Source organism: Protomyctophum parallelum, assembly GCF_964188405.1.
Source record: "Protomyctophum parallelum genome assembly, chromosome: 15".
NCBI lineage: Eukaryota > Metazoa > Chordata > Actinopteri > Myctophiformes > Myctophidae > Protomyctophum > Protomyctophum parallelum.
Window position 1 is genome coordinate 39803706 of NC_139710.1, and position 17573 is coordinate 39821278.

The window sequence follows — 17573 nt, forward strand, 5'->3', positions numbered from 1 at the left end:
ATTAATAGCCTCTTAAAATTGCCCTTCTACAAGATTATTGTGAGCTTGTAGAACAGCTGATTTCACTGTCTCACGGCAAAGTATAAATCATAGTTTGACAGAGAGGAATAAGGAACTGGTGACTCTCAGGCAGCTACACAGTGCAAAGTTTACAATTAATTTGATTCTTGCATTTAATTTAAATTAAATACTCAAACAACTCAAACTCAAACCCCTACTTGAAGGGGTCGAAAAACAAACCATGCATTTCTCATGTGTAAGATAATGACAAAATGTCAATATAAGACACACAATAAACACACAGTATAGGTATATCTACAGTATTTAAACCTAACATTTTCACCAGGCTTGTGGGCAGTGGTGGAACAATTACTCAGATCTTTACTTACGTAAAATAATAACAGCTTCAGTGTAGACTTCACAATCATACTGGTCTGGATTGTAATTAGCAACAATGCATGTTCATTTTAGTGTTGCAGCTGGTAAAGGTGAGGATGATATTTTAAGTAAATCTACCTCAAAATTGGACTTAACCACTTGAGCCCCAACATCCCTATATCATTAGCCAAAAATAGCAGATCTGCAAGCTCACAATGCCTTTTTTGGCAATGATATTCAGTGGGGAAAAAAGAGCTAACCAATTACAGTTGTAACTCAGGGCCATTTTACTAGAGGGTTAAGTATTAGTACTTGAGTAAGTTGCGTAAATGTATACTTTCCATCACTGCTTGTGGGTGTCCCATAGCATCCGCCTGTCGTGTTGTGGGTGAGGTTTGATTGGACACACTGCCGGTGGCTCCACCTTGCCAGTAGAGGCAGTCAGTCCCACAAGCCAGTTCACCTGTGAAACCTGGTCCAGTGACAGCAGTCACTTACATCAGGGTCAAACTAAGCCCGGCAGAGACTTCACCGCAGAAACCCAGAGCAAAGCCTTCACGTGAGTTACAGAATGCTTCACTTTATTTGCTCTTGTATTGATTTGTCAACAGCAAAAGCTGCTCATCTGTGTTGTGTAATTTCTATACTATAGTCTTTTTCTGCTTGATTACACAGGAAAAGGGTTTTACAATAATTGTCTTTCTTTGGTACACTCTTTTCAGTCATGTACAATGGGAGATAATTTGCACAATGCTTGTGCTTTTGTCATTATCAGAGTTAGACTCTGACGGCTGTGCATGGCGCTTGTTTTTCTATTGACATTGCATGACTCATTATTACACACACAGTGACATCCTGACTGTTAATTTAATGGAGTTACTAATGGATAAATTAACACTGTGTTAGTTGCATATTACATATTCCTCATCTCACTGACACAATGAGCCCAACAGATCAGGGCTGGGCCACATGGACAAATATCTCGAATATATTCTACCAAATATCTCAATATCGATATTGGGACGATAATATCATTTTTTGAAAGTGCAAAATAAGGCAATGGACAAGTATGCCATATCATCACATTATATACCAAATCTAGGACGATATCTAGTCTCATATCACAAATCGATAGTGTATATATTAATGCATTTTCCATCAGCCCTAATACGGCTTTTCATGTAAGCGATTTCTCCAAGTTACAACAGTGAACACTGAGGACTTGTACAGACTGTACGCCCCCTACAATGAGACTTCCATTCCACCTGTCCTGCAGCGCTGGACAACATGGCCTCCACTGTCTCCGTGCGCAGCTACTCGGTGCGCCAGCCGTCCTTCTCCACCATGTCCCTGAGGGACAGTGGACGCAGCGTCCGCTCCAAGCCACCTGTCTCCTCGCTGGCGTCCATCAGCGGCGGCCTGTCTCTGTCGCGCTCCCTGTCCGTGGGCAACGGGCTCAACCTGCTGGGCTCCAGCCTGTCCGGCGTGAATGGCTTCAGCATGGGGGCCAGTGACAAGGAGACCATGCAGGTAGGGATGTATGGTGTTTTATATCATTCATCGTGTCGGTATCGGCCCATATCTACTTCTGTTAAATCGGTATCTGCAAAGAATCACAATATTTTCTGCCGTTGTTACTGAAGTTTTGCATTTTGTTTCCCTGCATGCATGCAGGGCCTGAATGACCGGCTAGCCACCTATCTGGAAAAGGTGCGCACGCTGGAGAAGTCCAATGCAGAGCTGGAGCTGAGGATTAAGCAGCTGATGTTGGAGAAGGTTCCCAAGGGCCACGACATCGACGGCCTGATGGCCCAGGCGCACGCCATTGGACAGGAGGTCAGTGCTAAGGAGATGGTGGCGTGGGTGGTGGTGACCGATTCCCAGATGCCACCCCCCTGCCTTGTCTGCACATCTAAAGTGTCCCATAGTAGCAACATACTTAAGCCCTAAGCCCCAACTCAGAGCCATCTGAGCAGCCATAAGCTGTAAAAGCATTTTCCCATCCCACTGGGAGCAGTAAATGCCCCCTTTCCGTGACGTACGTCGTCAACGTCAGCGCTCAGATGAAAGCTTTTTCCTTAGCTTTTGTGTGTGACAAAAAGACAAAGATATCCGTCGGACTCCGTCCACAATCCCCTTCCCCTTTGTTCCTATATAAACAACTTACAATACGCTATATGATCCACTATGAAACCTGATATAGTTTCGCCATTCTGCAAAAATGTAGCCTTGGAAACCCAGATATTTAAGCAAAAATGTGACCCACATTCAAGTTCCGACAAACAATGCCCCCCCCCCCCCCCCCCCTCTCTCTCTCTCTCGCGCGCAGGTGAGGAAGAAGACCCTGGAGAACGCTCGCATCATGCTGGAGATCGACAACGCCAAGCTGGCTGCCGACGACTTCAGGGTCAAGTGAGTGTCACTGCACGGAGGGTCTTTTTCTTGTAACCTGCCTGCGACTGTTCGCACGGGAGCGTCAGACCGCAGAGGCACCAACAATAAATGACTTGTCTGTCAGCTTAGCGAAATAAGAGCCTCGTTCCCACGGCGCTGCTCTGGGGGGTGGGGTGGGGGGGTGCTTGTGGCTGTAGCGTTAGTGAGCATTGGGACATGATAGATCACTTAGGTCAAGGGCACATCATCCATTTCTAAAGTAGGCTATGCCCAATACAGACAGTTGGCAAGATGAAGTAGAGATGCTAGAACGGACCTCCCACCCCTCCACCCCCACACACACATCACGCTCGCACGCACACACACACGCACGCACACACACACTCTCATCTTTTTTCACATGTTGATGTGATATATCCGTCTTCCGTGGTAGGTTGCAGAGAAGCGTACTGCGTACAGAGCAGAAACCTTCTTAATTGCGAATGCACTGAGCACTAACTATGAGACCCTGCAGATCATGTCTGTCTGTCTGTGTGTCCGTGTGTCTGTCCCGCTGTGACACCACCCGCCCGCCACCAGAGTGCGCAGCTGTAGCACACACACACACACACACACACACACACACACACAAAAAAAGTACGTAATTTATTCTAATTGTTGTTATTGCAATTTACGAGCTGCGTTCGCTTCACGCGTTTGCGCGTCTTACTTGTTTAATTTTACACCATAGGCTTTAACCCCTGTGTTAAGTTAAATTAACACGGATCTCGCTGTGTAGCAGTAGTGGCAACGTAACGTGTGCACGGCCCATGTGCAATTGTGCATGGTGCAGCCATTATGCACTAAATGCCTGATCGGGTGTTAGTGATGTATAAAGGTGCAGGCAAATAGATGACACTAAATGCCTGAGGCTGAACGGCTTGTTTCCATTGTGGTCCATTAAACATTCAAGCAACTGGACAAAAACAACAGTGCAACAAAAGGCCTCCCAAGAAGACAACTCTTCAACAATCTTTGAATGTATACCATCTGAAATTCCGCCTCATCATATTTGAATTTCCATTTCTGCTAAGCAGAATAGGCTTCAAATGATTTAGTTTCTAGTGTACAGGACTCATTTACGTGCCTGCAAAGGTGGAATGGAAGTGGGGGAGGTGAGACATCTGCTTGATTTTCTGCTGAATAGTTTGCAGAGCTTGTTCAGTCTGTAATGTCATGTAATATCTACAAGCTCACATTGTGTTGTGAGCTTGTAGACTGGTTGGTTGCTTTCGGCTCCTCGAAACCATCTTCCGTCCATGTGCAAATCAGGCTTTGGGTGGAAGCATTTGAAGTCTCTCTCAAGACAGTAGGGTGTTAGTGATGTACTGTGCTTTGTGATACACTCACTCAGTATCATCACTATACATTTACTTAAGTAGCCTACTGTATTTAGTTTTAGGTCTTTGTACTTTACTTGAGTAATTCCAATTTCCAACACTTTTACTTCTACTCTACTCTACATCTCAGAGGTAAATATTTTATACTTTTACTTTTACTACACTTATTTGAAAACTTAAAGATTTGAATTATTATTACAAAGCATTCATTAACCACTTCAGCCCTATATACATTTCGGCCATTTGAAAATTGAAAAATTACAAGCTCGCAATGCATCGCGATGTGGGCTTGTAGATCTGCTATTTTCAAAATATTTTGTATTACTTGCAATGGAGTATAGTTACATTGTAGTATTGATACCTTAAGTAAGGCCATTTCTTTGAGTCCTTTTTCCACCACTGATCGTGGGGCTATATTATTATGTCTACAGGTGGGAGGCCGAGGCCACTCTGTGCCAGTCCGTGGAGAGGGACTGCCAGTCTCTGAAGAGGGCCAAGTCCGACCACGACCAGATCATCGCCACCCTCCGCGGAGACCTGGACAGCCTGAAGGAGGAGCTCTACTTCCTCAAGAAAAATCACGACGAGGTGAGATGCCCCCCCCCCCCCCCCCCCCCCCCGAGCAGAGGTCACGTCAAAATGTGATCAATGACGCTTTGCACATCAGCCTAATCACCTCACACGTTGTCAGCCATCGTCCCGGGAGAGGGGAAGTGTTCTGGGTGAAGAATTTACGTATATTGGACGCACTTGAACACCACATATACACACCTATGATACACACACACATTGACATTAGTGATATTCGTTGCCCCCGAGATCGCGTTGCACTCCAGTGCTTGTGTATTAGATTACATTGAAGCCCATAAATATAAATGTAATACAATACAATCCAAAAATAGCTGATCTACAAGCGCACAAACTCACTCATCGTCGCGCACGCTTGGGGAGCAGTTATAGTTGGTTCAGTTTCTTTATAGGGACACTTCCACATGAAGCCATGGAGAAGAGTAGGGATCGAATTGTGGGGACTTATTGGGTTCCCAGGTGGCCCATTGCCACCCTTGGCTGAGACAATAGGCTGACACAGGCCTCCGCCTGTGTCTGTTGTCTTTGTGATTTCTCTCTGTGAGGTCAGAGGGGAAAGCTGCTTTCAGGATCTGAAATATGATAACATAGGTATACTTGCCACACCCTCCTCTCTGGAGGCATTGTGCCTGTATAGATACCGTGATAACATCTACATGCACTCCCATGCACGCACGCACGTGAGTGTTTGTGGTGTGTGTGTGTGTGTGTGTGTGTGTGTGTGTGTGTGTGTGTGTGCATGCGTGCTTGCGTGTGCTTGTGCATGTGTTCATGTGCTTGTGTATGTGTAGTACACAGATGCATGCACACACACACACACACACACACACACACACACACACACACACACACACACACACACACACACACACACACACACACACACACACACACACACACACACACACACACACACACACACACACACACACAGGAAAGTGTATACATGACATCCAGGCGTGGTCTGCATGTGTCTGGCTGCCTGCATGGGCATCTAATGGTGTTTTTCAATTACATAGTCCCTGCTTGTCACGCCATAGCTCTGCCCTGTTTTTGTTGCCTTTCCATTAACAGTACCTTCTATCAGGTTTACTAATGGGTACTTTTTTGTACTTGAACGTGTCCAAGTTCCAAAATCTCTCAGCTCAGACTATTGCTCAGAGCAGTGATTCTCAACCTTTTTGATTTCAAGGTTCGATATGCCTTATAGGCCACAGACCACCTTTGGATACCTTTATAGGCCTATATACAGTACACATGCAGACAGTATATAGACCCCGATCTATACTGTAAAACCTCCTCTGAGTTACAGAGAGTTTAGAATCCTCACTAAAGTTCTGAAGGACAGCTGCATGTCATGGATGGACAGAGACACATAGGAAGCTTGCCAATACAGTAGGTCTTTCACTTAAAGTGATTTTTTAGTTGCCTAGTTTACTAGTCGACTAGTCGACTTACTAGTTGTTTAACTAGGCCTATACCTATTGTGTCAACCCCCCCCCCCCCTTTTTATATTATGTTTATAATATTTGTACATTTAATAACTGTACATTCGTGACTATAATCTAGCATTCTAGCTGATCTTGAGGCCTATACAAAATCGGGAGAAAAAAACGTATATATATTTTTTCTTATCAACTATAGTACCAACGAGGTCAACTAGTGGATTTACTAGTCGACTAGTTGCTTAAAGCCCTACAATACAGTTGTTATGGTCACACCCGGTTACGAATCTTACGATACAGCAGTGAGTGTCAAAGTGGGGACCCCAGTATATCAGAGATCCAGTAGGAATGGGAGGGGTCAGGGGTGAATATGTTTTTCCCCCCAATGGATCAGAATAAGACGTCTTGCCATAAGAGTCACAAAAGCAACAAAGTCTGATTGATATTTAGGCAGAGAAATGGTACCGGGACGAACGCCAAAGAGAGAAATGACACGAGCTGCCGATGTTTCTGATCTATACAGATCTGTGTCAAAAGGTGCCATGTTTATACGCTGCATTCTTCCTCCTCTCTGCCCTGCCTGTGCAGGAAAAGTCATCCCTGAGGTCGCGCCTGAGCAACGAGCAGGTGAGCGTGGAGGTGGACGCGACCCAGGGCCCTGACCTGGGGGCCATCATGGCCGAGCTGAGGGTCCAGTACGAGGGCATCACTCGCAAGAACAAGGAGGAGGCCGAGGTTTGGTACATGAAGAAGGTGAGTGAGTCACTCGTCTACGGGCTAATCTCCCTTCTCGCCCCGGAGGTGACTTATTGTGTGTGTGTGTGTGTGTTTCTGTGATTGTGTTTTTTAAAACAATATTAGTCAAATGACTGTGTCACGGTGTGTGTCAAAATGGAACCCATGCCTGGCTGTCCTGCGTTTCGGTTCTTACCTCACCTACACGTGACAGACTGTAAGTATAGTAGATATAACGTGTGTGTGTGTGTGTGTGTGTGTGTGTGTGCGTGCACTGTGCAGCTGGAGACAATACAGTCGGAGGTCAAGGACAGCAACGATGCGCTGCGCTGCGCCCAGGGCGAGCTCCATGAGAAGCGTCGTTTCCTGCAGGCTCTGGAGGTTGAGCTGGACAACCTGCGCAAGCAGGTACTGTACACACACACACACACACACACACACACACAAGTTCAACACACAACATACACGCATGCACACACGCACACACACACACACACACACACGTCACACACAGACACAGACCCCGGGGCGCTGTATAGAGGACTTCAGAGTCGAGGCACGTCTTTCTTTGGTCACAACTACTACCAGTCAAATCAAACATTGATTTACATGTATACCCTGCTCATAGATTCACACTACACTGTAAGTAGGCCTCCTCTACTGATAAATATACTACTGCCTTGGAGCCCCTGCCTATAGCACCCCCAATTCACCCTTTCCTCACCCTGGCCTGTCCCCTCTGCACGCCGCACACTTTGACAGGCCTATATCTACAGGAGACAGCTGCTTTCTCTTTGTCAACATCGGTCTGGGTTAATAGTGATACAATGTACACAGCGAGCGGCTCCATTCTCTTCCTATAATCAGTCAATGCGACAGAGCCCCCGAGTTAAACAAGCAGACGTTTTGTCCGTGTCACTGCGGAACGTGTGCGAGCACATCGTGCGGTAGAACCGCGTGGCTTTGGACGGAGACCAAAATATCCCACGGTTCATTTGCTCCGCCTGATCGTTAATTAAGACCAAAGATATCCTGGCACTGACAGACAGGCCCTCCGGGGCCCTGGCTGGTCAGGTGGTGAGGTATTTGCAGGTGGTAAACGCTATGAGATCTATGAGTAAACACACCCACAGAGCCATTTTACGTATAGCTGAAAAGACCTTTGAACAACGTTTAACATGCCACAGTCATATATTGATGCTTGTTTGAACACTGATGACTCATCTGTTAACTTAATGGGCTATAATGTTTTCCAGACGTGGTATTGGTATTGGTGTGTGTACAGTATGATTTGACTGCAGCCCATATATATATATATATATATATATATATATATATATACTGTAGTATAGAGAGGATCATGTCCACCTAATTGCTAAATTGCACCATAAAATCCCAACCCATACGGCTTTTGAACATATATGGCTATTTTATATAAGTATATACAGTACACGATGGAACAATAATACTATTTGGAACTTTCCTTTGTTTGCAGTAAATTACCAAACCAACACTCATTATCCATTGTTAATTTAATTTGATTGGTGGGACTACCTTTAACCACTTAACCATATATACTTTGCTGACCGGTGTCCCTCAGGGCTCTATAATAGGGTATATGCACAGAAGCCATTTTGGAAAGAACTCCGGGCCGCGACATTCTAAACTCTATAGGGCTTGTGCTTGTAACTACGCCCCGCTTCTGTTGCCAAAGCGGAAGTGCCTCTTCTGACCGCGACGGAGGCCCGCCATCTCAAGGCCGTTCAAGTTCAAATCATGTTCTGATGAGAGCGTTTGTCCCACTGCCACTCAAAGTGGCTACTGGCCAATCACAGCGCGTTCTTGCACAAATGCACTGGCCAATCACAGCACGCTGTACAGAGTATTTCTACTCTTGCAGTATTGTTGCGACCGAAGGTCACATTTACTATGAAATCCTGCGTCTGGTGTCCGTCACACTACCATATATGGTTGACTTGACATCATGCAGATCCCTTAGATCTCCATATATGGATCTGACATCGTGACATCACGTGACGTCATGGAGACCCTTAACGCCTCCAGATATGATCACGCCTCATGACATCACGCCTCGTGACACGTCATGCCACCATATATGGCCATTCTCCATATAATATGAAGATCACGCCCTCAGGGCGTCTTACTGATTCATACCTTTACTTAACCCATTCTGGGCGGGTACCCCTTTTGGTGTTTTAACTAAGCATTATGTTATACTTTAGCTATTGAAAAATAGCAGATCTACAAGCTCATAGAGCTTGTAGGTCTGCTATTTTTGAACAATCGTAAAAATGCAGCACAAATCTTTGAATATATAATTATATTCTTTCAGAGTGAACTTTTTTTTTTTTTTCAACGTCAGGTAAGAAAATGTGAGTACGGTACTTCCCCCTCACCTCTCTGAGTGATAATGTTGCCTCCAGGTCGGGGTGTTGGAGGGCAACCTCGGGGAGACGGCTCATAAGTATGCGGTGGAGATGGAGCGCCTGCAGGCCTCGCTGACGCAGCTGGAGGACGAGCTCTCTCAGCTGCGCCTGGACATGCAGCGCAACAAGACGGACTACGAGCAGCTGCTGCGCATCAAGCAGAACCTGGAGATGGAGATCGCCACCTACAGGAGGCTGCTGGAGGGAGAGGAAGTGTAAGTCGCCCCCCCCCCCCGGCTCGCTCCTTCCTCGCTTATGGCAGCGTTTTGAAAACCGATACAGATATACCCGACATTTCCTCGCGAAACGAGATACTATATACATCTCAATGGGTTATTCCTAAGAAGGAATTTCAGTCATCGTCATTTAACATGAAATACAAGGATTTAAAGGTTAAAGTGGGTAGTAGGTAAGTGATATTTGCTTGTTAAAACAAGTGTTAAATATAGTTTCTGACAGGAATCATTGCTGTATACGTTTTACATGTTCAGGTCGGGATACCAATCGTATCCAATCAGAAGAGAGAACTCATCAAGGATATATATTTTATTTTTTAAGGTGATAAATGATCTTAATGGGATTCTCTCTCCTGTTTGGATAGAATTAGTTTGCTAAAGAGCTGAGAGGAGACCCCTGTCAGCTGTCACTGAACAAACATTCTATAGCAAGGATTACAATCAAAATATAGAGCAGTTGTGTCTCTGTCTGTCTGTCTGTCTGTCTGTCTGTCTGTCTGTTCGTTCCGTATATCAAAGCATTCATTAAATAAATGGCATCCAAGCATTCAATAAGCTCAAATCTAAAAAACACCTAAAAACAGAAAAAGGTGGAAAGGAATTCGATTTGTGCTTTCTCGTGCATCTCTTGAAATTAAAACTGTTGTGTTGTGTTTTGACCTGCAGGATTAAAGAAGTCCCTCCGCCTCCTAAAAGTAAGTTATACCACCTGCCGAAAGGATCAAAGAAATGTCATGAAAGAAGGACCAAACCTGAGTATTCATGTCACACTAGAATGTGCTCAATACAGCTTTCCTCACGTGGAGAATACTGAACTTCAGAATGGTATCACTTTATTACAATGGCCAAAATTCCATTTGGAATGAATAGGTGCCCGCTAGTAGTTCCCCTTGGGTCAGTCCAGCAGTATCACAAAGACATGCCCTGTTTCTTTTCATCTCAGCTGGCTTAGTAATTATTGTCCTTTCCAGCTCCATTATATTACCATTGTACTGTACCCTGCCATGATGTACTACAGTGTAACCTATTTCTTCATTCAACATTGTAGAGCTGAATCATAATGACGTGACCACAAGACATAATAACGTGCCTATACTGCAGCAAGGCTGACCTTGCTGTCACCGAGATGTCTATCGTAGCCTAACTATTAAAGTATGCTACAGTTCAGGCAGTACACAATACATAACAAGTACACTGTGACACAATACATATCAAGTACACTGTGTCTCATGTACAAGTACACAGCCAGGGGCGATCAGATTATAACAGTTTACTGTAGTTCTCAACTGATTTAAGCACCCCCAGTTTGATATGCATTCGGCCACATACATTTATCTACAATGTAAATTTACTTTAACTCTGTAATGATGGAACCAAATATTTGGTAATATTTGTACACTCTTAGAGTTGCTGACCTGTATAAGGGTCTCTTTGGTTCCTAACTAAATCATTTAGCTGGGGACCTCCTGGAACCCCATCAAGGATACCTGGGGGTCCCCGAACCCCAGGTTGAGAACCAGTGCCGTGCTGGCGTCACCTAATGTTTTGTAGGATTCCGGTGCTGTTTAACACGTATAATTAAAGTGAATATTTCACTTGCCATTAATCATTTTGTATCAGCATGGCACACTTCATGCACAGTATGGTAGTATGCATGTTTTGGGGCGGACGTGGCTGAGTGGGTATCGAGTGGATGCCGTCTGGGATTGGGAAGGTCACCAGTTGGACCCCCAGCTCACCCAGAGTACGTGTCGAAATGTCCTTGAGCAAGAAGACACATAACCCCTCCCTCCTCCATGTGCTCTTTATAGACATCTGAGCAACCATCAGCTGGGAATAAATCCCTCCACTGGTCGAACAGAACAAAAATATTCCCCCGTAGATATAAAATAGTAGGTTATTAGTGCCATAATTCCTGATCTTTGTCTATGAATTATAGCCAACACTAACCCCTTCAAAGATTAGTTTTGCAAGCTTTGTTGCAAAACGAATGAGTTTGTTGCACCTCAACACACTCTTGTGACTTAATTCTATTCCCTTAGAAATGTCCGTCCTCTACTTTTCTATCCCTATGGGTCCACCACAGTGCACTACATTAGCCCATTGCATTGGCTATTCAAAGATATAGAGATATACAGTACACATGTGCCATGTTGCAAACTTGTACATCTGCTATTTTTCAATATTTTAGAAAAATCTTGAAAGTGTTTGGAAAATGTTGAATTATTTTGAATTACGAAAAAGTTTCAGAACTACTGGTTTAGAATGTAGAATCGGCCTCAGGTCTTAATGTGTTATCGCAAAACAGAAATTAGATATTCGCCCAGGAACCAAACCGAAAATAGCAGATCTACAAGCTCACAACACGTCGCTTAATGCCGCGTTGTGAGCTTTGTAGATCGGCTATTTTCACTACTTCTTAAATATTTGTACTAATTTATGGAATTTCTTTGATAATTATTTTAATTTAATGGATTTTCTTTTTTGCTTTTTTGGGAATGTTTTTAAATAATAATAATTAAAAACAAAATGTAGAAAACAAAAACTAAGGGGACCCATAACAATGTGTCCGCGACCCACAAATGGGTCCCGACCGACTGTTTTGGGGCTGTGTTCAGGGGATATCCACCCAGTAGTAAAGGATATGTGTCAATAACCCTGATTTTTATCCTGTGTCTCGCAGAAGAGCCTGAAGTGCGAACTAGGAAGATCGTCAAGGTGGTCACTCAGACCATGATCAACGGCAAGGTGGTGGACGAGACCAGCGAAGTGGAGGAGATCGAAGAGCGTAAGAAATGAGAAATGTGTCCACGGAGGCATGACGACCCTCAACCAGCACAGGAAAATTGTGATACAACGTAAAAAGAGTGTTCATTTAAAACACATAGTATGGCTAAAACATTTACAAATAATTAAGAAGGAAATAATGCATCCGGAGAGCTTTTAAAGAGGTGTAAAAGTATTGCTTTCGCTCCCCAAAAAGTTATGATTGTGAAATTGTTATGTTTTGCTGGACCAGTTATTGCTGTCGTTAACTCTGTAAGCTGTAAAGTGACGGCCGCCCTGTGTTTGTTGTTTTTGGTAAGTGGTAATATTTTTTACCTTAAAATCTATTCTTGTAAGGCCGCCATCAATGCTGCAGACTACATGATTGGTGCCTTATAGAGGTGGCAGGGAAATAGCAAACCGTTTGTAATAGAGGTGTTGTAAAAATGCGACATCTAGTGGGTGAACGTTATCTATCGATCCTTTACATCTGAGAGTGTACAGGTGTAAAAAGGGACCAGCAAGCGATCATCCATCCGCACACTATCGGAGTTCAATTAACACTCAGGAATTCTGCTGTCAGTCTCGAGCCATGCACATATATACCTCTGGTGGCCGGAGATCAACTTGTTTCTTGGATTCGCTCTCCTCAGTCTCATTATGCTCTGTATCTTTTAATGTGTCACTAAGAAAATATTATAATTAAAATATCAGTGAAAGAAAGGCGATGCTTACCGTCATTATTGTCCTCTTTGACAAGAATCACACAGGCCTATGTGTTCAGGAGGACATTGACAATGAGTTCTGAGAAAATGAGTCAAGAATTGAATGTACAAACATGCTTCTGTAGAGAATATATGCCTGCCTGGCTGTTTGTTAATAAATAATTTAAAGGTTTCACAACATTCATTTTAATTTCTTTTTTCTTTAAGGTTTTATGACCTCAATTACATCCACACAACCTGAACTTTGAACATTCAGTGGATTTTCTGTGGTCTGGGGTTTTCCCTGTGTGTTCTGAAGCCTTTTGAGCTGCAATGAAAACAGGCAAAATCAGTGATATCGGCTGGCAAATTGTCATATATGGGATTTGTGGACAGTCCACAGGCAATTCAGAGCACTTGTTTGAGTCAGAAAACCCCAGACCACAGAAAATCTACTGAATGTTAAAATGTCAGGCTTTTTGGGTGAAATTGAGCTCAGAAAATCTAAAGAAATCAGACAAATTACAAAAGATGTTTTCATGTCAGATATTTAGAATGGTGCCAAGTTTAAGACTGTTATGAAATGTGTATTATCATCATCACGTGACACAAGTCAATATTTCAATATGCTGTTTTATTTGTAATGCTACAGTACAGTAAATGTATTTCCACTGTCCAGTATCTGGTATTTCTCTTCAGTGACTGGAGAAAGCAATGTTGGTGTAGCAGCAATAAAAAGGGAAATCATGTATTGTGTTGGTGTAATTTATTACTGTCTGTACGTGAGACAAAGCAGAACCTGCAGCACAACTCTGCGGTAGGCTATCCGTCCGTGAAATTCGTTGCAAAAACTTTGGAGTGTAACCCTGGCTTGGATGAAACCCCAGAAGTGAGCACTGTTCATTACGTTTGGCTCCCTTTGAGGCACTTGGACCGAAACGTACATTTCAGACTGAGAAGAAACCTAATATGAGGGGAAGGCAAGGGAATGCATGCATCTTTATATCTGTACTGTGAGGACAGAAACTACAATAATGGCAAGTGACCTAAATACATTGGTTTCAGATGACACGTGTGTGTGTGTGTGTGTGTGTGTGTGCGTGCGTGCGTGTGTGTGTGTGTTTTGTGCGTGCGTGTGTGCACATGCATGTGTACACTTCTGTGTGGCTAAATACTGAAGGAGTGCACAATAGTGTAACCTTTCTTTGACAACATATTTGGGTCGGTGGTGTGACCATAGTGACCACGTAGTGTCTCGTTTCACACCCTCTCCAGAGAAAGGACAGATAAGTCTGAAGCCAGGCCATTGTCCATGCAGTCCTGTCACTGCAGGTTACTGTGATTTGAGGTAATAGGATCCGATGTCGTGCCCATAACAATGCAGTTGTTGATGCTGAAAAAAAATCGCCTGTCCCACAAAATAAACTTGAAAATCATGTTTGAGGTAACGAAAGCTCAGCTGGTTGTTTTTGTTTTGTTTGCTATACACAGTAAGTGTCAGTGTTGTTTTATCAATGTGGAACTCCTCCAAGAGTTTATAAATGGAAGCAAATGGACCCTTATCTATTGTAGATGGATTCATGGATGGATGGATGGATGGCAGGGCTGGACTGGGTCAAAGATTCTGCCCTGACATTTGGCCCAGATCGGCCCACCACAACCGGAAAGCAGATGGCAGATACTCTACCGCCCCGCTCTGTTGAGGCACACACAAACAAACAAGCCCTATATACTGTACCACCATTTTGCGGCGGATGGATGGACGTATATTCACTCACTGTACAGAATAATAAAATATGAATAAACAGGTAGGCTAGTAGTACCTATAGTAACGCACAGGGATTGGAAATAAAGTACCAAAAACCAAATAAGATTTGGGTCTTTCTTGGCCCTTTGGCCTGGTTATGCTATGAGCTATTAATAGGTATGAACGATATATCATCAGTATATCAACCATCCATTTGGCTACATTTGTTATTCTCTCTATGTAGGCTACTCTGTTCGTCTGTTGTCGTCAATAGTGGAAATGGCCGATCCACAAACTCAAACACTGTGAGCTTGTACTGTAAATCAGCTATTTTAACCAAATGTTTGCCTATTTTAGCCAAATGTTTGTATATTTTATTATACATGCCTAATAGGAACACTATGGGTTCATGTGTTAAAACAGGACTTTACAGCTATCAGGATTTCTGTGTTATAGCTTTTCTGATTCATGCTCATCTCCGTCATTTAGGTTAAACTGTTCTGGCCACTGCTTCTCATGTGCAACTTGATAGTCACTTCAAAGGGAGAGAAGCTCCATTTATGCTAAGCAGGCTACTCAGCTGTCATTTGGGGATTTTCAATAACCTCGAGGCGTTTCCGTGTATGTACGCAGTGGTGGAAGTAGATTTGAAAAGTATACCACAATATAGAAATACTGAAATTATGTTCCAAGTAAAAGTGTTGCCTTCAAAATTGTACTTGTAGTTTAAGTGCCAGTATTGGTATCAAAACATACAACAGTACAAAATGTAAAAGTACTCAAATGGCAGAATGGCTAATTTCACACTTTCACACATTATATAGTTAAGTTTGCCTGATGATTTTAATAAATGTTGTGCTGAAACCTAAAATAAAAATAATACATTAACCATAGGCTACTCACTGTATGTTTATTTTTTATTTTTTATTGAATCAAATCAAATTGCTGTAGGCTCTAGTAACTAAATCTATTAAATAATAGTAAAAGAGTAAAATGTACAACATTTGCCTCTCAGATAGTAGTACAGAGAAGGCCTATGTGTCTGTGTGTTGCAGTGGTGGTATTGTACATGCATGGTGGCATGTTGGAGAGTCTGGAGATAGAAAGGGAGTATATGCTGCTTTCATTAGAGCTCTTTAGGTGCAGACAGTCCCATGTTGGTGTGAATCCACTCCGGTTCTCTCTCTGGTCCTCACTCAAGTGTGACCAGATTTATCATGATACAGAAAACAAATAGCCTAGTAAAAACATTCCAGGAGATCACTCATCACTTGATTTTGGCTATGGCCTAAACACCAATGATTCGCCATGCAACTCCTTGCAACTGAACGGTTGCGAGTAGAACATGAAACCATAAGACCAGAATTAGGCCTATACCTCAAAAGCATATGAATAAGATCTCATATATAGGCTACACCTTTAAAAATGCATTCATAAGTATTTTTTTAACTGACACACACACACACACACACACACACACACACACACACACACACACACACACACACACACACACACACACACACACACACACACACACACACACACACACACACACACACACACACACACACACACACACACACACACACACACACACACACACACACACACACACACACACACACACACACACACACACACACACACACACACACACACACACACACACACACTAGTACTGACAGATCTGAAATATCTTGGTAAAATATTGCCACCTTGTGGTCGTCTGTGTGCACACCAGTGCCAGAAAGACAGACGATAACAAAATTTCCAAATACCTGGCTAATGAGCCTGGCCGGGGCCCGGGCCGCCTGGCTAATGATGAGTATTTTTTTTTATGACCTTTTATAATCTAATACTGTAGTAGACGATTTAGCTAAATCATAAAATGCGTCCCCAAAGTAACTCACCATACATTAATGTATAGCTTGTTGTAGGTTCTTCATTTGGCAAGCGACACCGCCGTACTACGAGGTATAACATAGGCGTTTAGCCAATCACAGCGTGACCGTCCTTCTGGACAATGGGATGATGTAACCCCGTCACCCCTCCCTCGTCCCTCCCTCCCTCCCTACCACTGTCTACACTCTACACTACACCAGTCTTCAAAACAATAGTAACACCTGAGTGAACTACAGTCATGTAAGTTACTTACGGCTCAAATATGTTTGTAGCCTATTAGTTCTTCTGTTCCAATGAGGTTTTATTAAATAATATATTTCATTGGGAAAAATATAGCAGCACCACCACCAGACCAAGAGCAGCCAGTGGCATTGAGGCCAACGTTTGGCTAAATTAGCAGATCTACCAGCTCACCACGCATTGCGGAGGTGTTGTAGTTTGTAGATTGGCTATTTTCGGCGCGCGACACCGCCGGACGACGATGTATAAAGTAGGCGTTAGTTAGCTACCAGGTTTGTTGTGAAGTAAATAGCTAAAGTTATCTTAATGTCATGTATAGTTTCATACAATTCGAAATAATAGAAAGATAAAAGATAAATAAATAACACATATTTTTCATGGCATGTACATGTAGGGTACTTTTTAATAAATGTTTATGAAATGTTGATATATTTCAGACAGATAAATTAAGCTTCATAACTTCAATATCTTCGATGTGGCTTTGCTGCATGCTTTATTGCACTTATATTTATTATCTTGTTTTCATTTGTTTGTTTTAATGTTGTACTATTACTAGTACTATAGGGGAGAACGGGGTAAGATGAGCCAGCGGGCAAGTTGAACCACCCT

General features: G+C 43.2%; 1 protein-coding gene across 1 annotated transcript; it reads left to right on the forward strand.

Moving 5' to 3' along the window:
• Positions 1-820: 820 nt before the first annotated feature.
• Positions 821-13261, forward strand: krt1-c5 (keratin, type 1, gene c5). The gene is made up of 10 exons (XM_083783999.1): positions 821-937; positions 1655-1908; positions 2053-2214; positions 2708-2790; positions 4583-4739; positions 6773-6937; positions 7202-7327; positions 9364-9581; positions 10269-10297; positions 12286-13261. Exons 2-10 carry the CDS (start codon positions 1666-1668, stop codon positions 12399-12401), a joined length of 1299 nt encoding a protein of 432 aa, XP_083640125.1. The 5' UTR covers positions 821-937; positions 1655-1665; the 3' UTR covers positions 12402-13261.
• Positions 13262-17573: the final 4312 nt, after the last annotated feature.

Bases quoted from the DNA above. Each gene is read 5' to 3' on its own strand.
- krt1-c5 (XM_083783999.1), top strand. From the start codon at position 1,666: ATGGCCTCCACTGTCTCCGTGCGCAGCTACTCGGTGCGCCAGCCGTCC. The intron at 1,909-2,052 runs GTAGGGATGTAT...GCATGCATGCAG, and splicing joins GTGACAAGGAGACCATGCAG to GGCCTGAATGACCGGCTAGC. The intron at 6,938-7,201 runs GTGAGTGAGTCA...TGCACTGTGCAG, and splicing joins AGGTTTGGTACATGAAGAAG to CTGGAGACAATACAGTCGGA.